This window comes from Protobothrops mucrosquamatus, unplaced genomic scaffold, assembly GCF_001527695.2.
Source record: "Protobothrops mucrosquamatus isolate PMUCROS unplaced genomic scaffold, P.Mucros_1.0 scaffold259, whole genome shotgun sequence".
NCBI classification, from domain to species: domain Eukaryota; kingdom Metazoa; phylum Chordata; class Lepidosauria; order Squamata; family Viperidae; genus Protobothrops; species Protobothrops mucrosquamatus.
The window spans coordinates 19,323-39,150 of NW_015386606.1; the positions used below are offsets into that span (position 1 = coordinate 19,323).

At 36.0% G+C, this 19,828-nt stretch overlaps 1 protein-coding gene across 1 annotated transcript; it reads right to left on the reverse strand.

The window, feature by feature from the left end:
- Window positions 1–2,406: 2,406 nt before the first annotated feature.
- Window positions 2,407–15,311, reverse strand: REELD1 (reeler domain containing 1). The gene is made up of 6 exons (XM_029283880.1): window positions 15,107–15,311; window positions 12,863–13,085; window positions 12,278–12,450; window positions 11,227–11,524; window positions 9,045–9,108; window positions 2,407–3,232 (listed from the first exon to the last, which is right to left on the reverse strand). Exons 1-6 carry the CDS (start codon window positions 15,309–15,311, stop codon window positions 2,594–2,596), a joined length of 1,602 nt encoding a protein of 533 aa, XP_029139713.1. The 3' UTR covers window positions 2,407–2,593.
- Window positions 15,312–19,828: the final 4,517 nt, after the last annotated feature.

Genomic DNA, 19,828 nt, shown 5'->3' on the forward strand with positions numbered 1-19,828 from the left:
TGCACTGTTTTAGTAAAGTAGTAAAACACACAATTCTAGGAACGATTCAATCATAGTTGGAATTAATTTTAGTAAAGCATTACTTCTAATAAAATGAATGAATGATTTACACATTTCCAATTAAATGTGATGGTATACTTGTTTTATTCCATGTTTAAGCAATCAAAACTGATACTTGAACCATTGAAAATAATTTGGGTAAGATGCAGTTCTATAAACAAATGACTTGCCTTAAGAAAAATATGTCAGTTAAACTAAATTTAAAACTTTTACTTGATTTTTAAAAATAGGAAACAATTATTGAATTTTGTGACATTTTATTTTATTTATTTCAACTATCTTATATGCCTCTCCCTGGTAGCTAATGTTTAAACCAGAGTTTAAAAAGGGGTAACAAAAAGACAAGCAAAATAAAAAACAACATAAATTAGCAGCCAATAACACTTGAGATATCAGACCTTCAATATGACCGCAACTTTAGAAATGGACTAACCCATTTTTCAGGCTCTCCAGACCTGATGGCCACACCAGTCTTTAAATGCCTTGCAAAAGACTAGTAGAGTTGAGGCAAGACTAATCCTTGGAGTAAAAATGTTCCAGAGATGGGCACCATGACAGAAAAGGCTCTCTTCCTAGGCCTCACCAACTTCACACTCTCATTGACAGGACCCAGATCATGGCTCTCTAGTCAGATCAAACAAAGACAGGTAGACTCCACTGGGGAGACATGGTCCAGAAGGTAGCCCAACCCCAAGCCATGAAGGGTTTTGCAGATAATAGCACCTCAAATTGCATCCAAAAGCATACGGTAGCCAATGCAGCTTGCAGAGCAGAGGCATCACGTATGAAGAGTGACTGGCACCCATAACTGCCTGTGCTGCGCTGTCTTGCACCAGATTAAGTTTCCAAATACTCTTCAAGGGCAGACCATAAAGAGTGCATAGCAGTAATCCAATTGGGAGGTGACTGCGGCATGAGTAACTGTGAGCAGGGCCTCCTGGTCGAGGAACAGGTATAACTGGTCCACTTAGTCACAACTGATCGAGGAACAGGTATAACACAAAGCTCACTCAGTCACAACTGCCATCTGATCTTCAAACAGCAGCTATAAGTATAGGAGGATTCCCAAACTGCACAGAGGATTTGTCTGGGACAAGTTACCATATTCCATTTCCCCTTTCCTTCTTTATTTCTCTTTTGCTTCTGGAATTCAGCCACTATCCCCTGTGTATGCCCAGCCCTTCCTCAATGAGCTGCTCTGGTTATTCTCTTTACTTTCTTATATTCATATTTGGGGGTATTTCTGTGTATACCTCACTCTTGAGTGTAGATTATTTCACTGGCAATATAAGTCAAAGATTGTTGGTAGCATCAGGTGCTAATTCAAAGTTTACGGGTCACCTTTCAAACTTTCATCTGCTATCAGGAAAAGCTGGCACCACTGGATGGCTTGCTTCAAGAGGGCACAGCTGGAGTAAGACTTTTGGGTCAAAAACCCTCCATGTTTGTCTGAAATGGATAAACTGATTTCTTTGATTACAGAAAAAAACATTATTTTTAATGACTGGAAGCCTCTTACGGACTTCTTGTGTAAAAATGAAAAAAATGAATTTGTGATCTGTGGTTTTGATGATTAAACATGATATATTATAGAAAGAAGAGAATGATGTAACTTTAGAGAAACAAATTAAAATGACTATGATTTGTACTTATAGTTGTGAAGAATGTTGAAAACCACTTCTTTTATAAAGTTTTTTTTCTATATTTAACTTTGTTCCTTTCTTGCACTTTTTGCTTTTTCTTTGATTTCTTTCTTTTTCTTCCCATCTATATAACAGTTTGTGTTTGTTTCTAAATTCTTGTTTAAAAGTTTTGATTATATGTATATATATCCATATCCTCCACATTGGGACTTCCTGAGTTGAACAAAACCTTCCTGTTCTTTAATAAACTTCTCTTCCAATAATTGTATCAAACTGATCTGGAGAGGAAACAAAGCAAAATGCCATTTGTGTGCATTTAACATGCCAACTGATCAAGGTGTAAATGGTCAGGAGAAGCTGTCTTTCCATTTACACCTGGTGAGGAGCCATGTTCCACTCCCAAAAGGTGGCATTTACTGTATCTTTGTTTCATTTCTGGAGATCAATTCATAATAAAGGCAGTCACTGTGCTTTATGCCAGGAATCAATTTTCTAAAAGGCAAGTGTTGCTTTTCATTGTTTTTCTGAAATGGAAAGTTAGTTCAAGTGGCAAAATTTGACTTATCTGAGAAATCTCACACACATCAAATCAAAGACACTAAGTGAGAAGAGGGAGGAAGGCTTGAGCTTGTTTGAAAAAGAATGGCCAGAAGAAAAACTTTATTTATGTATGTATTTATTTATTTATTTATTTGCAGAGACTAAGAGACAATGCTTAATTGCAGTTCTTGTTACTCGTAGTAATTACAGCATGCATGTTTTGATTATATTCACTTAAATGAATATATGCAATTAGTCAAATTTCTTATTAACATTTACTGTAGCCTCACAGATGAACACACTTCACCGATAAAAGAACAACATCAACAATATCACAATGAACCGCCTCTCTACATAACAGCTTTTTTAACACTGCTTGAAGGGCTGATCCAGTTGTATTCTGCCTGCACCAGGACAAAGCTATTTTCTCGTATCTTCCTGAAATGCATCATTTCTCCACTATCCTGGAGTGCAATGACATTATTATCTGGCTCACTAAAAGAGACTTCAGTCCGCTTATGGCAATACTGGGAATGGATGCAGCGGAGGCCAACAGCTAGGACCATGCCAAGGACAGCAGAGCAGCCAAGGAGAACACCAAGTTGAGCTGCTACAAGTCGTGACTCTTTGTGTGACTTTTCTTTTCCTACTCCAGAAACAGCAGCTAGGGGTTTTGTCCTTGTTACTTTTAGGAGTGTATTCCTAGGATCCGCCTTCTGATCATATGTCTCCTGCCCAGATGTTGGAAATTCAGCCTGGGGCAGAAAATTTACTGAAACTTTCTGTGTTGTTTTTTTTTTATTTGTTATTTGTCTTGAAACTGCTGATAAACTTTGGTAGACATCTATATTCTCTTCTCTATCCAAATCTTCTGTCTTAGGAGAGTCCCAAAACTGGACCAATGGTGAAGTTGTAATGGGAGGTGCAGACTTAGTTACTTCTGGAGTAGGTATCACCAAAGTCTCCTTGAAAGCAAAAACATTAAATGCCTATTTGGATAAAAGAAGATTACTTGAGATCTAACAGTGGCCTTAATTGAGCATCATGGGGATAAAGCTGTTAATAGAAAGAAAAGATCTCATTATAATCTCCAGATAATAATTATTAGGTTACAAGTAGTCCTTGACTTATGACCACAATTGAGTCCAAAATTTATGTTGAGTCATTTGTTAAGTTAGTTTTGCCCAATTTTACTATCTTTCTTGCCATACTTGTTAAGTGAATCACTGCAGTTGATAAATTAGTAACCTAGTTGTTAAGTGAATCTGGCTTCCCCATTGAATTTGCTTGTCAAAAGGTCACAAAAGGTGATCACATGACCTTGGGACCCAGCAACAGTCATAAATATGAATCAGCTGTCAAGCATCTGTATGATAAGTGTAATGAAATCTGAGCCTCATTTATACTAAATACAGTAGTTTTTAAAAAATGCATAATAGTTATATAAGTGTACTAGCAACAGATATAGTTATATAATGTTTGTAATAGATAATTATGTATACAATTGTAACTATTTATATATATGTTTTTCTTGCTGTATATTTTCACTTATTTTTAAGCACTTGTTATGCACATTTTGGCTAAAATGTGTATTTTTGTGTTTTGTTCTTTTTGTTTTTCTTTTCTGACACTATTTTAAAAACAATATAAATATAAAAACACTTTATATCTCTGTAGAAATACTTCATGCTTTGAACATAAACAAAGCAATAGCAATAACACTTAGACTTTTGAGGGTGAAGGATCATTCTTCGAGCTTGTGGGTTGGTTTCTGAACATTTTGTTACCAGGCTAGGTAACATTTTCAGCAGAGTTTAGGGGATGTCAATGTCAGTGTTCTTCTGCTTATAAGGGCTACGAATTAGCAAAAAGCTTACAGAGGAAACTCAGACACCTGGTCAATGACTCAACCCACTCAATAAACTCCCCAGAACAATTTCTCCAATGCATCAAGCACACCAAGATCAACAAGGAAGAAATTATGGTCTCCTTCAACGTCAATGCACTCTTCACCTCTATTGACATCAGCCTGGCTAAACAAACCATATACCACCTACTCACTAAACACCATACCCACAAAGATGATGCCACCACAGAACACTCCAAGTCCATGAAACTCCTGGATCTATGCCTCAACACATACTTCAAGTTCAATGGGAAAATCTATAAGCAAGTACAAGGTACCCCAATGGCATCACCCATATCAGGCCTAATAGCAGAAGCAGTCATGCAATGACTCGAATCCATAGCTCTACCCACCATCTAACCAAAATTCTGGACACACTACACCAATGACACCTTTGCCATCATCAAACACTCCCAAATTGAAGAAACACACCTACTCAATAACATAGTCCCTGGGGACTTCCATTTTCCCATTGCGGATGCCGCGGACGCTGGAAGGCGAGCTCTGTCTTCCATGTTCGGCTTCGTTCTGCTGGGGGATCTGAAAAGGTCAAAAGTCGCCCTGTAGGGGCAACGAGCAAGGAGGGAACCCCCGTTTGATCGCAGGAGGGCACCAGCCCTTCCGCTCGATCTGGGGCAACCCTCCAAACTGGCGGAGGAAAGACCAGCCATAGCAATATGACTCATCACTAAGCTGCAGACAGTCGAAGTCAAACTTACCACCAAGCACTTCTAAAGCAACGCGGATGAACCTGGGTGAGATCCGATCTTTTCTTTAAGATCCTAAGTATTTTCTTTTCCTGTAAAAGCTGCCCAAAGTATCTTTTCCCCCGTGAGGAGAGAGGAAATGGAATTTCTACCCCACCCTCTAAGAAGCAGCGACTGACTACCCAGGGGAGTTAAAGCACTAAAAGAACAATTTTAATCTAATTGGATTTATATGTTTCTGAAACTTAGGGATCAAAAGTTTTCTTATTTTTACTGGAGACTTTTGTATTTATCTACAAAATAGAAATAAAACTGGAAAAAGGATTATAAAAATTTTGAATTCGATGACATCCTGTGGCGAAGTTTGGTATTACAACTTGTTATTGCCTAAAAGAGACTTGGCTTGAAGCCCAGACTTCAGATAAAACTCTTTCAACCTTGATAGATACCACCTGTGAGAAACTCAGCTGTAAAGAGAACTTCTGGGTGGCATAACTGGCCTGCTTGAACTATGAATGTAAACCTTTATTGACTTTCAGAGCTCTATGTGGGGAATTGCTTTCCTATTTCTTTATCTGAGGAACATTGGTTATTATATGAGATGATGAAATACCTTGGACTATAAAATCTTACCTGACAAATGACTTCTACTATAAAAACTACCTATAAACACGTGAAATAGAGGTCCCATACCTAGTTATAAAATTATTTTTAATGTCTGATTTTAAAGTCCTCAACTTAACACACTATTAAGAGAATGTGGATGAAGACCAGGAAAAGATCATTTTCATGTTGAAAGCAATACATAAAACCATTCTTTGGTGACAAAATGCAACAAGATGCCAGCTTAGATATACAAACCCAAATTTTGACCACAACCAAAGAACTAACAACGTAAAAGATAACAGAAGAAGTGGAACAATCAAATACTAAGACAGAGGACTCAATTGACCAACAAATACAGTTAATGGAAAACCCAGAAAAGGGAGTGACAACACTAAAAATGGAAAATACTTTCTATATGAATCAGAAGAAACTTGAGGAGAAAGAAGAACAGACTGAATGGAAGATAAACATATCAGGACAATTATGGGGAATTGGAATAATAGGGAGACGATCTAATGAATACAAATGGGCTAGCCCTTCCAAAAATGGCAACTAAATGGTCTCTCTTATTTCAAATAATATATATATTAATAGAGGGAGATCTATTTGATGATTTAAAAGCACTGACATGGAAGGCTAGTTGGCAAAGAAAGAAAGCCAGAATAAGGCTGAATAAAATTGGGGTTTTGATTTATTAGAGGGGACTTTATATTACTAATTAGAGAGTTAAAGGGAGAAGTTGAGATAAGGGGAATTTTGGTCATTAAATTTAAAATATTTGAAAATAAGGATTCTATTTGTTTAATATTTAAAAACTAAACCCAACAGAAAAAAATTATGAATATGTTTGATTTATTGATTAATCCAGACGATATATATAATGGTTTTGATTTATTAAAAGGGATACTGTATTATTAATTAGATGATTTAATATGGTGGGAAATAGATAACTTTTAGAAAATAGAACAAGACTATACTCAAATAGATAAGATGTGTATTTTGAATATTAGATTCTTTTATGAATTGAGATAAGAGAAACTTTGGTTACCTAAAGCCTGGAAATTATAAATATCAAATGTTAAATTTGAATATTGATGGGAAACTAAAAATTGGGAAAAAACCAATAACAGGATATCGATTGTCTATAAAGATTGAATGTAAAAGTAATTAAGATATGTATAAACTAAAAATTTATTGATAAATGTAATAATGATGTTTTTATTAAGTTGATATAATAAGAATTGTATTAGCTTAAATACGAGATAGTAGATATCAAGAGAAAAAGAGAGGGAATATTTGATGTAACTTGAGATTTGTACTAAAGATTTTTGTATGTTATTGAATTGTTGATTAACCCAGCCACCACGTTATTTTTTTTAAATACCTAAATGTAAAGTTAGAAAATTAATAAAATATTATTTTAAAAAAATAACATAGTCCCTGGGATCAAATTCACATGAGAAGAAGAAACAGACAACAGACTCCCATTCCTCGACATCGATATAAGGAGACTAAATAACTGGAAACTGTGTCTACCACAAACCGATGCACACGGACCGGACCCTCAGCTTCGCAAGCAACTACCACAGTACACAGAAAAGAAGCTGTGTCTAGACCCTCTTCAGAAAGGTTAGGACACACTGCAGCACCACAACACTAAGAAAAGCAGAAGAGAAGGCCTTCATAATGGCCTCCATAATGGCTATCCCAAAAACTTTATATTCCAACACACAGCACCCAAACCACAACACAACACACTCTACTATATACAAAAGGGGCATTGGAAATGACAGCCAGAATTCTCCAACCTCTAGGAATAGTAATAGCCCACAAACCCACAGCCACACTCCACCAGGAATTATCCAGAACCAAAGACAAGATACAGAAGGATGACAGAAACAATGTAATCTACAAAATTACAATGTAATTACAATGTAATCTACAAATCTACATCTACAATGTAATCTACAAAAACAATGTAATCTACAATTTCAACCAATTCTATGTGGGACAAACATCACATCAGTTAAAAACCAGGATCTACGAATAATGGCTGGCAGTCAAAAAGCATGATCCCAAATCCTTAATCTCTACCCATACTGATACCAAACAGCACCAGTTCGATTGGAGCAACACAAAAATCATTGGCCATGCTACCACCGGCCATGCTTGTGAGTTCTTCGAAGTCTGGCACTCCACAAGCAATTCCATCAACAGACACATTGACCTACAACTAGCCTACAAACTAATAATAATAATAATAATAATAATAATAATAATAATAATAATAATAATAATAATAATAATAATAATAATAATAATAATAATAATAATAATAATAATAATAATAATAATAAAAAAAAAAAACCCAGTGAGGCACTACCTTGATGTGGTTGTGGGGCTTGTACTCTTAGGAAGATGAGAGTTATGCCAGAAGTTCAACCATACTGGACAGGTCTCATCAGAGGAGTCAGACAAAGAGTGTCTCTCCCATAAAAAATATGGTGAGACGTAAATTACAGAAAGCCATACTGGCTCGGATGTCGCCCGGGTTAACAAGGTCTGCACTAGATGTTGGAGTTCCTGGATATCTGGTGAAAAATGGGCTACAGGACTCAGGATTGTTGGCTGAGCAACCAGTACTGAGCAGATTGAACCAATGCAAATGCAAATAATTTACAACTTCCCATGGTTAAAAATACCCCAGTTTAAGGACAAACCATAGTTAAGAACATAGTTTATTGCAGCAAATTTTGAGTTAAATACATCATGATTCAAGTTAAATACACAATGGTTCTAATTCATTACACAATATTATTTATATAGTATTATATAAATAAGAATATATATATAAGAATATAGGTAGTCCATTTGTTTAGTGACTGTTTAAAGTTACAATGGCACTGAGGAAAGTGACTTATGACTAGTCCTCATATTTACAACCATCATAGCATCCCCACCAGAAGTGCATCTGGCATGTATTTACAATGATTGCAGAATCCTGGGACCATATGATCATCATTTATGACCTTCCCACTCCACTTCTCACAAGCAAAATCAATGGGGAAGCTGGATTCACTTAATGATCAAGATGCAATATATCTTGTAAATCATTACATACCATGTAAGTCATTTGAATACATGTTGGTAAGTGTTCATAAATTAATTGTAAATGTTTTAATTTATCTCTGTAGTTTTAACTTTCTGATGGATAATTTTGTCATTATGATGTATACTATGTTTTAAATCATGAATCTCTGGAAGAGCTTCTGTTCTAAAGTGGGTGGCATGTGAGTTACAGATAAAACTACAGAAGTCTGCGAGAAAATAGACTTCAGTGTATGCAGTTTGGGGGCTTTTACTCAACAGGAGTAAGAATAATAGCACCTCTAAAACAGAATTCTAAAAATGTGCCTTATAAGACTGGACTTCTAGCATGGAAAGAATTTATGACGCTATTATAAAGGTGAAACTATAGATCTTTACTAAAAGACGTTATGTCCTAACTTACTACACACATACACACACACACACACAAACACACAAACACACACACAGACACACACCTCCCCAAAGGCTTACCTGCATGCTTTTCTTACATGTCAGACACAAAAGAGACATGGGAATACTTGAAGTAGTTTCTGTCCTAAAATGTTGAAGAGGAAGTTCCAATTAATTTCTTGTAATATTAGTAAATATTTAGTAATTGTACTGCACGGTACTAATATTTACTACAGTTTGAATTCTTTAGGCACTTTTCTTGCTGTCACTTTCTTATATTATTCCTTTTACAAATAGAAATTGATTTTACAAATAGAGGACGAAAGCTCCCACATCTCAGCTATGCTATTCATGCTGAGTTTTTGCTTTCAGTCTGCTGAAATGCTGCTTCCTGTTATGAATCTCTGTCATTGTCAGAACAGATGTACAGAGTTTTCAAGTTGCCAATTTCCAATTGTCGGTCACAATTTTAACATCTTGTGAATCATTGAGTAAGATCTTCACACCTCACACACACATCTTTATATATATGATGTTTTCCCAACATTTAGAGAGTGAAATTTTCTAAAGACTCATCTCAGGACATTGTTCCTAGATTAGTACTTCATAATGATTCAGCAGTGAGATCAAGCCTATACAGTATATTAATGACATAACGAACATTCTTGTTTGTCTTATTAAAAAGCAAGTATGGAAACTTGTGGCCTTCTGGGTGATACTTGGTAAGTGATACTTCAATTCCCAGAAACCTCAGCATTTACATGGCTACTAGCAGTTATGAGGTCTATTCCAGATTAATTCTGAGAGATCTTGTCTTAATATGAACTAGAGCAGATTGGAAATTTAGACTCTCCCAATAAGGCAAGTGAAAGAACTTGCATTGTTGGTAGCCATTCTGTTTTATGAGGTACTGGTGGCACACTTGATCATGTCATAAGGGTTTAAAAGTTTAGAATTATAGGAAATGTATCATTTCCATTAACTATGTGATTCAATGAAATCTGCTTGTTGTAAATGTCTATAAGATTGGGGTTTGAAGGCTAAAAAGATAATTTACTTAAAATGAAACACGTACTTGCATAAGAGGGAGGAACACAGTCTTAAGACTCAAGGGATCCTTAGTGCTCACTGAGTTTGGTTGTTTTCTTGCAGACATTTCATTACCCAAACTAAGCAACATCATCAGTGCTAGTGTAGCGCTACCTCTTTAGAGGCCGCCAATGCCCAGGCCCTCCCAGCCACAACCCCCCTTGTCCAGCCTTGCGGTAATGTTCTTTAGAGATCGGTGAGATGTCTTACAACCGGAACTCATGCAGCATTGATGGGTGGCAGGCTCTTCTTGTTGAAGCAGGACTTTCAGGCACGAACTTAACCGGTCACAATGGTTGNGATAGAAAAATAAAATAAGCTTCCAGACCTTCTCTTCTCAACTCCAACCACCCCGGCCTTCTCCTTTCCTTTCCTTTTCTATCCTTCCTCCTTCCACTCACGCCAGCCACACCCAAAGCCAACTGCAGCTGTCCCAATCTTTTCCTTCCCAGTCAAGCTCCTGCAAGCACTCTCAGGCAGTCCCCGCTACACTAGCATATAATGACAATTTTTATATATGTTACCATCAATTGTGAAACTAAGCATTTTATAGAATGCCTAGGAAAGCTATATAATACCAAAAATGAACATCAAAGTATGAAATGCTTAATATCTCACACATTTCCTAGGCATTCTATTCATTGCCAAAAGACTAACCAGCAAGCTATAAAATACTCCCATTAAAATGCCATTCTAGCCTTCTTTGTTGCAACAAGTAGGTCAATACTGGTCTTTTTCTCTCGGTTTTTTTTTCAGAAAGAGAGTCCTGTACTTTACTTTGCATTTCATTTTCATATATGTCTTTTCAATAAAAGGTTAGGGCTAGGGCTAGGGCTAGGGCTAGGGCTAGGGCTAGGGCTAGGGCTAGGGCTAGGGCTAGGGCTAGGGCTAGGGCTAGGGCTAGCCTAACCCTGACCCTAGTCCTAATACTAACCCTCTTCATGATTCTCTTTTCATATTTTGCCTAAATAGTTCTTGTCATTCTGCATAATGCCTTGGTATTATATACATTGCCTAGGGAAAGCATATAGCATATTTAAATAACACAGACATTTCATACTTTGCCTAAAAATGTCACACATTCTATAGATCTCCTAGGCATTCTATACAATAACAGTATACACAGCTGTTAACACATTGCTGTTAACACACACATTTAGTACTCTCACAATACCTATTGCGTGCACTGGAAAAATAATCTTGCACTCTGAAATTCAGATCCTGAAGCTGAAGGGATGATTCCAGAGTGAAATCACCATTTTTGTCAGTTCCATTATTGAGCGTTATGTCATACGAAGTGACCCTGTCTGCAAAGGACTCAGAAAGAAAATTCCTAGTGATGCCAACGTCAGAGGCTTGTTTTCCATGGTAAGTTGAATCCAAAGCCAGGGTTGCTTCAGTTTGAATCAGGCTGCTGGTGGTGGGGGGAAATGTCACAAATGGAGTTACAATGGTATCAGGAACAGAACTTCCTTGTGGGAGGGGAAACAAAAACAAAACCTTAAAAAATAACTGCACAGAACAAAATATAAAACATGCTTATTTACCTAAACCTTTTCCATGTTAAACAATTGTCATACATTATAAAGTATTAAGAGATAAATTATTTAATTAGATGAACATATGTCTAATCCATCATTTTATTTCTGAGAGAAGTCAGTCAGATGGCACCTGAGAAGATTACTATATATGGATAGAGCAACGATTGTTATTGAGTGCATATTTTCTATTACTTGAGGCAGTTCTGCTCTCCACTTTTGCCTAAGAACTGTTTCTCAAAAGGAAAAAAAGTATGTTCTAACATTTAAAAGATGCAAAGAAAAGGAGAACAAGAGTATTTGGCCCTTCCCCCCCCCCTACATTTATTGAAAGATCCAAATGAGGGCTCATAAAGTTTATTCATATGAAGAAACCACCCAAGGTACATAATAGACCAAAAAAAAATCAGCAAAAAGCTATCTTAGAGAAACTGCTCATTTATAATCTATTCACTTTACACTAAACTGTAAATTGAATTAGGGCAGTAATTAGAAATTAGTTGACTTGGACATTTTGTTCATGAAAATAAGAATCCATTTTCTGCCTCAATAAATTTAGAATTCAATATGGAGACTTGCAGCAAATGTGACTATTGTAGAGTTAAGAGAACTAAAAACAATTAAAAAATAAAACGGGCACTTATAGTCTTTCCTACAAGAAAAAATGTGTGTCAGAGGACAACTTACTTTTTCCTATAGTAAATGTTCCTTTCAGATCAATAAGTTCCTGAAGTAGTGCTGGTTTAATTGTACTGGTGAGATCATTATTTTCAGTAATTGTTTTATTCTGTATTTGTTGAGAAACAGTCGACGATTCAATCTTTGCCCAATAAACAAAGTACGACTGAACAACTGATAAACTGTAAAGTATTTGAAGAAAAGCTTTAATCGTTTTCTACATTAATGAATCATTTAGTAAATAAAAAAGAATTCTTCAAAATCCGCAAGCAGTATAATTGAAAAATGCATGAAAATATTAGGCATAGAACAATTTTAAACTTACAGTATAATATTCATAGATCCTATATTCTGCTAATTAGAAACTCATACCAGACATGAGTAAATTCTCTTCTAGATTATCCTTTTCAAGTAAATAATCAGAAAGTAAAATAACATTTTACACATTTCTATCTTTTTATCCAAAACCGAAAGCATGCTCTATGCTCTTCTTAATGAAACCTGCACACCAAAATACTTATCTGATTCTCATCAATTGAGTTATTAGAATATTTTCTCAGGAGGCAATATCATACTTAGCGAGCAAATACTTACAAGAATCTGATGTCTCCAATAGGCTGATCTGGTGCTTTCCACACAAAGGACAAGTTTCTCTTAAGTGATTTGTCTGAATGGGTAACGGTGTCACCATCTTCAACACAAGTCAGTAATTTGGAGCCAGGAGGAATGTATACAAATGTGCCGGCAATTTGGTCATTCAGAACCCTGCGAGCTTGAAGCATGAAGCCCATAAAATCGCGTGAACTCCTGATTGTAACTGGAAGGGGGGGAAAAGGACATGATGAAAAAACATTTATATTACTGTAGATATGGGGCTGAAGAGGAGAGGGTTTCTGCGGTGAAGTCCACCTACAACAATTTATTGTAGAGATTATGTTTATACTAGAATTCATTTGTTTCACATCTCAAATGTGCTTCTGCTCACAACCAAGCTTTCTAGAAGGAACTGAGCATAAGTATGATTGACAAGAAGGAAATAATTTCATTCCAATCTCTTACTTTTTGGAAAGCCTCTGATACAATTTGTCAGAAGATATATAAAACCCTCAAGCAACTTGGCAATCTTTTAGAAGTTCTACTAAAGTAGAACATTAGAACTACTTTTCCAAGCTATGTCTTGGAAAAAGAGGTTGCTATTATGTGTGCCTGAGCTATAGTGAGCACATTTTTCTTACCTATTTCTCAACCATTCTCATCAATTTGATGGGAAAAAATATTTTCTTTTTTCCCAAAGCAGGTAAGAAACTGCATGGTGTGTGATATTCTGGCATATTCTTAGTGATAAAGTGGCTACAGAGTCTCTTTGTGAGAATTTCCTGTCTTTTATTGTACAATCCTCTTTTCAATTATTTGCAGGTTTCTTGGTTTCTTACCTTCATTTAAATCCCAAGAGAGAGAATTTCACCTATGGAGTTTCCCATATGTGGACATGTAGGCAATAGTGAGACTTAGGAGCAAGGAACAGAGGGGCAACAAGACAATAACAGCAGCACTATTTTCCAGTTAGTGCAAAAGTCCACCCAGAGAAATGGGAAAGCGCTTTCCAATCTTCTCAAAGTGAAGCATCAAAACAAAACCCACTTTTAGAGAGAAATAATATTTTCAAGAAATTACAAAATAGATTACAGCCCAGTACTGCATCTTTATCTCCTATAATTCTCCACTATATCCCCTCTTTCTTAAAAAGAAGCAAATTTTAGGCACGTTCAGTCATTCCACATTTAATATGTAGTTAATAGAGGTAAAAACAAAATAGTGTCCATGTCAGACCCCAAAACTCCTTGTCTGCTCTCTCCTTTCTTCTATTCTTTGGGGGCCTGTCACTCCTGTTGGGGGAGAGGGTACATGGGGGATTCATAGTGGTAACTTTCGCTTTCTCCTTTCTTTGTCTGGCCTCCTCCTTTTGAGTACGGAATGCGTCTTCTTATCTAGGAGACAGTTACAAGGAAACGAAAGCTGGAGAAGACCTTGAGATGCACACCTACCATACCAGTCAGCTGCCCATCAAGCCACCTGTGGATTGGTTGGATTTCAAATGAACATTATGACTTTGGTGGAAGGGAGCATATTGCTTGCTTTAATTATATCATTCACGCGGGCTTTTCTTCAGATCTCGCCTTACATTCCCTGCTGTCACTAGTCCCTAATAAAAGTTTCATTTTGAGACAATGCTTGTTTCAAGAATTCTGCTTTCTTGGGTGATTAGTTGATACTACTACTAGTCCATTAGTTGATACTACTAGTAGTCCATACTACTAATCACATCACCAATTCTTTGGTCTTCATTTCTTTCTTTCGTTACATTTTTTGGAGAAAGATTATGAAAATACAAAAGATAAACAGTAGAAAAAACTAGGAAATATTAAAGACAAGGACAGAAAAAAAACTTGAACAGAACTAATAAAAGATGTCAGGAAGGGAATATGCAAGAGATATAATACTAGAAATTCCACAGCAGAGGGTGAAGTCATGTTCGGTTCTCGGCTTCAGAGGCCTTTCTGGAAGGTAAAATGCAGGCCGGGGGGGGCACCGCACACATCAATCTGGAGCTCCATTCTCAGCTGCAGAGGCATTTCCTTCAGCCGCAGAAGTAGGCCGGCTGGGTGGGGCTGTTGGTGCAGCCGCCGCAAGTTGAGACCATGGAAAAGACACCCCCCCACACAAAAAATAAGACGTGGGGCCTCTTTCAGAGGCAAAAAAAAAAAAAGACCAGGTCTTATTTTCGGGGAAACACGGTAATTATTTTTGAAACTCCTGTAATCAGGTGCTATTTCTTACCTGGTACTTTGTCACCTGGAGAAAAGGAAGTGTTGGTATGGATGGTAAGGTAATTATTCTGAGGATTCTGAAGATGAGCTCGGATGTGTTTGGGACTCATATCAGAACAGGCAGAAAGGGTGGCCCCATGGGAAAAGCCATCAGTGTATGAAACCAAGTACAGGATTGTAAATGCCCACAGAACAAGAAAGGACCAAGCTTTCATCTTGCCCTCTGCCTGACAGAAAAAAAACAAATACATTTGGCAGAAATATTTTTTTTTTATCTTTCTATAAAAAATAGACGGCCTGAATGCAGTTATTAGTAACATCTTTGAAATCCAGATATAACCGAAGCTTTAGCTTTGAAAAACTTTACACCACCAGAAGCGAGGATTTAATTATTTGTGAATTTCTGCCATGGTGAGTCCACAAAGTGAAACTTCTCCAGAACAAAGTGTCAGCTTTGACTTTTTAGCTGGGAACTCTTTGGAACTGAACTTTCTGATTCATGTGGTGGGGCTACATCAGAAACTTCTAGAGCAGAGTATCTCAACTGCAACAACTTTATGATGTATGTGTGTGTGGACTTCGACTTCTAGAATTCTGGCTGGGGATTTCTGAGAGTTGAAGTCACACATCTTAAAGTTGCTGAGGCTGAGAAGCACTGCTATAGAGACTTTTTTCTGAGCAATAATTTAATATGCAGGGGATGAATGCAGCTACTCAGGCTCTGTGACCTATCTAGAAAATATTCACCCAGCAGCAGATCCATTGTAATGAAATCACATTTTTCCAGCATTCAAACTGAATTACCTGCAACCTTCTTTTGATCTTGCAGCTGTTTAATAGAAACATAAAAATATTAACTTTATATCTCTGTACATCCTTTGTACATAAACAAAGAGTGCAATATTTTCTGTGTTGAGAGTCATTTGAGTAACAGAATGGGGAAATTAATTGAAACTAAAGATATCATTGTTCCTGAATGCCTAAGTAATACTTTCTGCTTATTAGAAATTACAACTGAATAATTACCTCTGGAATTTATTGAGACCACAACTAGGGAGACTGTATGCAATTCTGGTACCTCAATTTGTGCATTTCTGATTTAGACAATCCCAGTCAAATTGATATCTATAGCATGCCATCTTCCAGCTTCTGAAGTCCAAATATAAATGATCAGCCCAATGGAGTAGGCTGCCAGATGTAGACTACAAAAATCTACACCAGTAGATGGTGTGGCTTTTATTATTGCATTATAAAAGTAAAAATATATTATTATAAATGAAAAATCTCAATAATTTTACTATATTATATTTCCCTTTATTATATTTCACTACATCATATAATGAAATGTAATAAATAAAAGTAGGCTTGTTCTATAGCATATAGCACAGGTGTCAAACTCGCTGCATCATGTGATGTATCGTGACGTATCACGACTTTTTTCCCATTGGCGGAACTGAGTTGGGTGCGGCCTCCACATGATGCAACCGGCCCACAGGCCAGCAGTTTGACAGCCCTGGCATACAGAGATTTTTCCTTCTATTTACAGTGCACTAAATGGGATAACATTATACAATGAACTTTTTCTTCTCAGATTTGTTCTCAGAGCATAGAGTGATTTGTTCACTTTTATTCCTCTGAATAGATTTATGCAAACATTTCCATATTAAAGAAAGTTGTAAAGCCGTAGAAGGGACCCATTTTAAAAACCCAGTACCATGATTGAGATTTTTGAACAATGAAGCCACTCACAAATGTCTTGTTTTGACACCTGCTAGAGCAATTCTCACACAGCATCATCTATATTCCAATTACAAATTATTATATCTGAAGTTAGTGATTATATCCTTCAATACACCCACTGGCAGTCTCCTGATATTGAACACCAAAGTTGCATTACAAGCTGCTATTACTTACCTGGGGACCCATATTCCTTCAGACACAGCAACTTTCTCCTGCAGCCTGACAGGCAAACATCCTTTAAAGAAAAAATCTCTTTGCTTTCTCCACTAATGGGAAGAGCAACAGCTGTTACTGTTATTACTTAATAGCTACAGGAAGCCAGTAAGTGCTCAAATCCAGTTTTAATCATGTTAGTTCTTCACACTTTACTCATTCATGGGAAAAAAAGGATCACAAAGAAATGGTTTCTACAATATTACATAATGTATGTGTAGGGAAATGATACTGCTTCATGTAAATTTAAGTTCATAATAGATTATAAGTGTTTCATCTGGAGCTTCTTTCAAAAAATTGTATGTAGAGGGCTTTATTTTCTCATTTACCACCAACTATACAGAACTGATTTGTTTTTATTTTTTTGCACATTGGAAAACATATCCTGCCCAATTCATCTTCCAAGTTTGTACAATAATATTGAAATTAAGATCTAGCAATATAGGAAAGGGGAGTTTGATTCCATCCAGGCCTGAAAATTTCTTATTCCTCATCTCTCTTTTAGATGATGTCATTTCCATGCAATAATATAGGTCAGAGCCATAAAATCTATTGTTAACACAAATAAAGAGTGCAAGTATTAACTGAAGTTTTACAACAGGTGTTTGAGGCACTGGAGCATAAGGAAATTCATTTGTCCATGTTCCTTGACTACAGCTTCTCTAACATAGAAACAGCTCTGAGAGCAGAACCTAGGAATAATCTGGCTTAATTGTTTTTATCTTATTTATATTTTATTTAAATATTTCTATTATTAAAGTTGGTAGATGAATATAATATATCTAAGTATATACAGAAATTGTCATGTTTATACAGTAGGCGCCCAGTATATCACTGATTAGAATTTAGAGATTAACCATATTGTTTATTAGTTGATTAGAAATTAATCTTACAAAATTAACGTATATTAAATACAATATTTTAACAATATAGAATTTAAATCTGACTTTCCAAAATAAGTGCCAAATATCCGCTATTTGTTAAGAACATAACAAAGAAAAACTAAAACATTGTGAGATAAATATTAGTTTCCAATAATCTCTTTGTCATACTGATTGTTGTTCAATATTTATAGATGTTAAAAAAACATGTATCTCTGATTTCAAAACTTTTACTCTAGATTATTTGCCTTGCTGTGTAATATGTACTGGTATGGAAGTCATTCTTAAATTTTGTTAGCCTTTAGTTGTGATTATATGCTGCTAATTTTGCCATTGCTGCATATTCTCCAAGTTTAATCTCCCAGTCTGATATCTTCAATAGTATATTTCTTTTCAGATTTCCAGGGAAGAAATGGCAAATTGAAGACAACTCCATAAAAATCAGAGCCAATGACCATGGCAGAATGAAGAGCTGGTAAGTGGACTGGGCCTTCATAATTCCTTTTTGGGCAAGGAGATGACATGAAATCACCCACAAGTGCTCCAGACAGTTGCTCCCTGTGAACAGAATGCAAAACAGCAGTCTCGGATGGGCTTAGAGTTCTGGGAGACAAAGGAATACCCATCTTGCTCAACCCATGGTTGGCACCTTTAAGGAAACCGGCTTCACAGAAGTTTTAAATAAAAGTTTAAGGACTTATTTTTATGGAATATACAGCAAAAGCATAATTTAAACCTTGATTTTAGAAAGTTACAAATGGTCTAAGGGTCCAGATGATTTTGAAATAAGATTTTGGAATTAATTTTAAAGAATCCTTTTCACTGGAAAATTTTTGCTTTAAATGCATTAAAAAAACACAAGACTTTAAATATTGGACACTAGAGGGAACTAGAAGTAACTAAAGATGACAATTTAAGGAAAAGAAGACTCAAATCTGACTAATGAAACAAAATATTTCAACATTGGACATACAGTATTGAACAATGGACCCAGAAATTAATTTTAAGTGTCTGCCATTATAAATATACTGTGATTAAAAGATGCTATAAGAGAACAAATATTACCTGCCCTGATTGAGATTGAGTTGAAAGTGGATTTAAAAATAACTGACTAATGAATGACATGGAAAAAGATATTACACTGGACATAAAAAAGAAACTGGTTGAGGTCTTCATAATTAAAAGGAATATACAAAGAGACTGATCTGGAAAAAGTGGAATTAAGTTCTGTGACAGTATTTGAAGGAACTGAAAAGCAAGATTGTCTAGAAGTGAAGGGAAGGAATATAAAGTTAGATTATTTGATTAAGATTAAAATAGATATGTTATCTATGGTAACCCTTAATGGACTTTTGCTAATATCAGGAATGAAATGTTTTATGCATTTGTTTATATGTAAGAGATGGGATATAGGAAAAAAGACCATTTGCTGTATTTTAAGAAAAGATGATAAAGTATTAAAATTGTTTATATTTGTGATGAAAGGGAACATTTTTTCATATTTTTTACTATATTATTTTTTTATTTATTTTTTGACCCATTAACTATGATTTCCAATCCACATAGAAATGGACAGTGGCAACTAAAATATCATCCTTGACTTCTCTCTAGATCTTCTACTCAACATGGGATAGGATCAGGCCAAAGCACTTATTAAACAGCATGTAGCAGATACAGAGCACCAATTGGATATAGCTAAGATTCCAAACTTTATTAATAGTGAATCCAACAGGTATGCTGCCTTCTCTATGGCGTAACTAACCTTGATATACCTAAGCAGAGAAAGACCGTTACTCTGGCACAATGTCATGCCCTCCCTTCAGTTGTCATTGAAAGTCTATCCAAGAAAATTCCTTACGCAGAGGCAATGCCTCTATGGCTTTGGACACATAGAAACA

Excerpts from the sequence above, each read along its gene's own strand:
- REELD1 (XM_029283880.1), bottom strand. The coding sequence starts at position 15,311 with ATGAAAGCTTGGTCCTTTCTTGTTCTGTGGGCATTTACAATCCTGTAC. Across the intron at positions 11,525-12,277 it reads AACATTTACTATAGGAAAAA|GAAGTTCTGTTCCTGATACC; the intron begins GTAAGTTGTCCT and ends CCCTCCCACAAG. Across the intron at positions 3,233-9,044 it reads CATGTAAGAAAAGCATGCAG|GCATTTAATGTTTTTGCTTT; the intron begins GTAAGCCTTTGG and ends TTATCCAAATAG.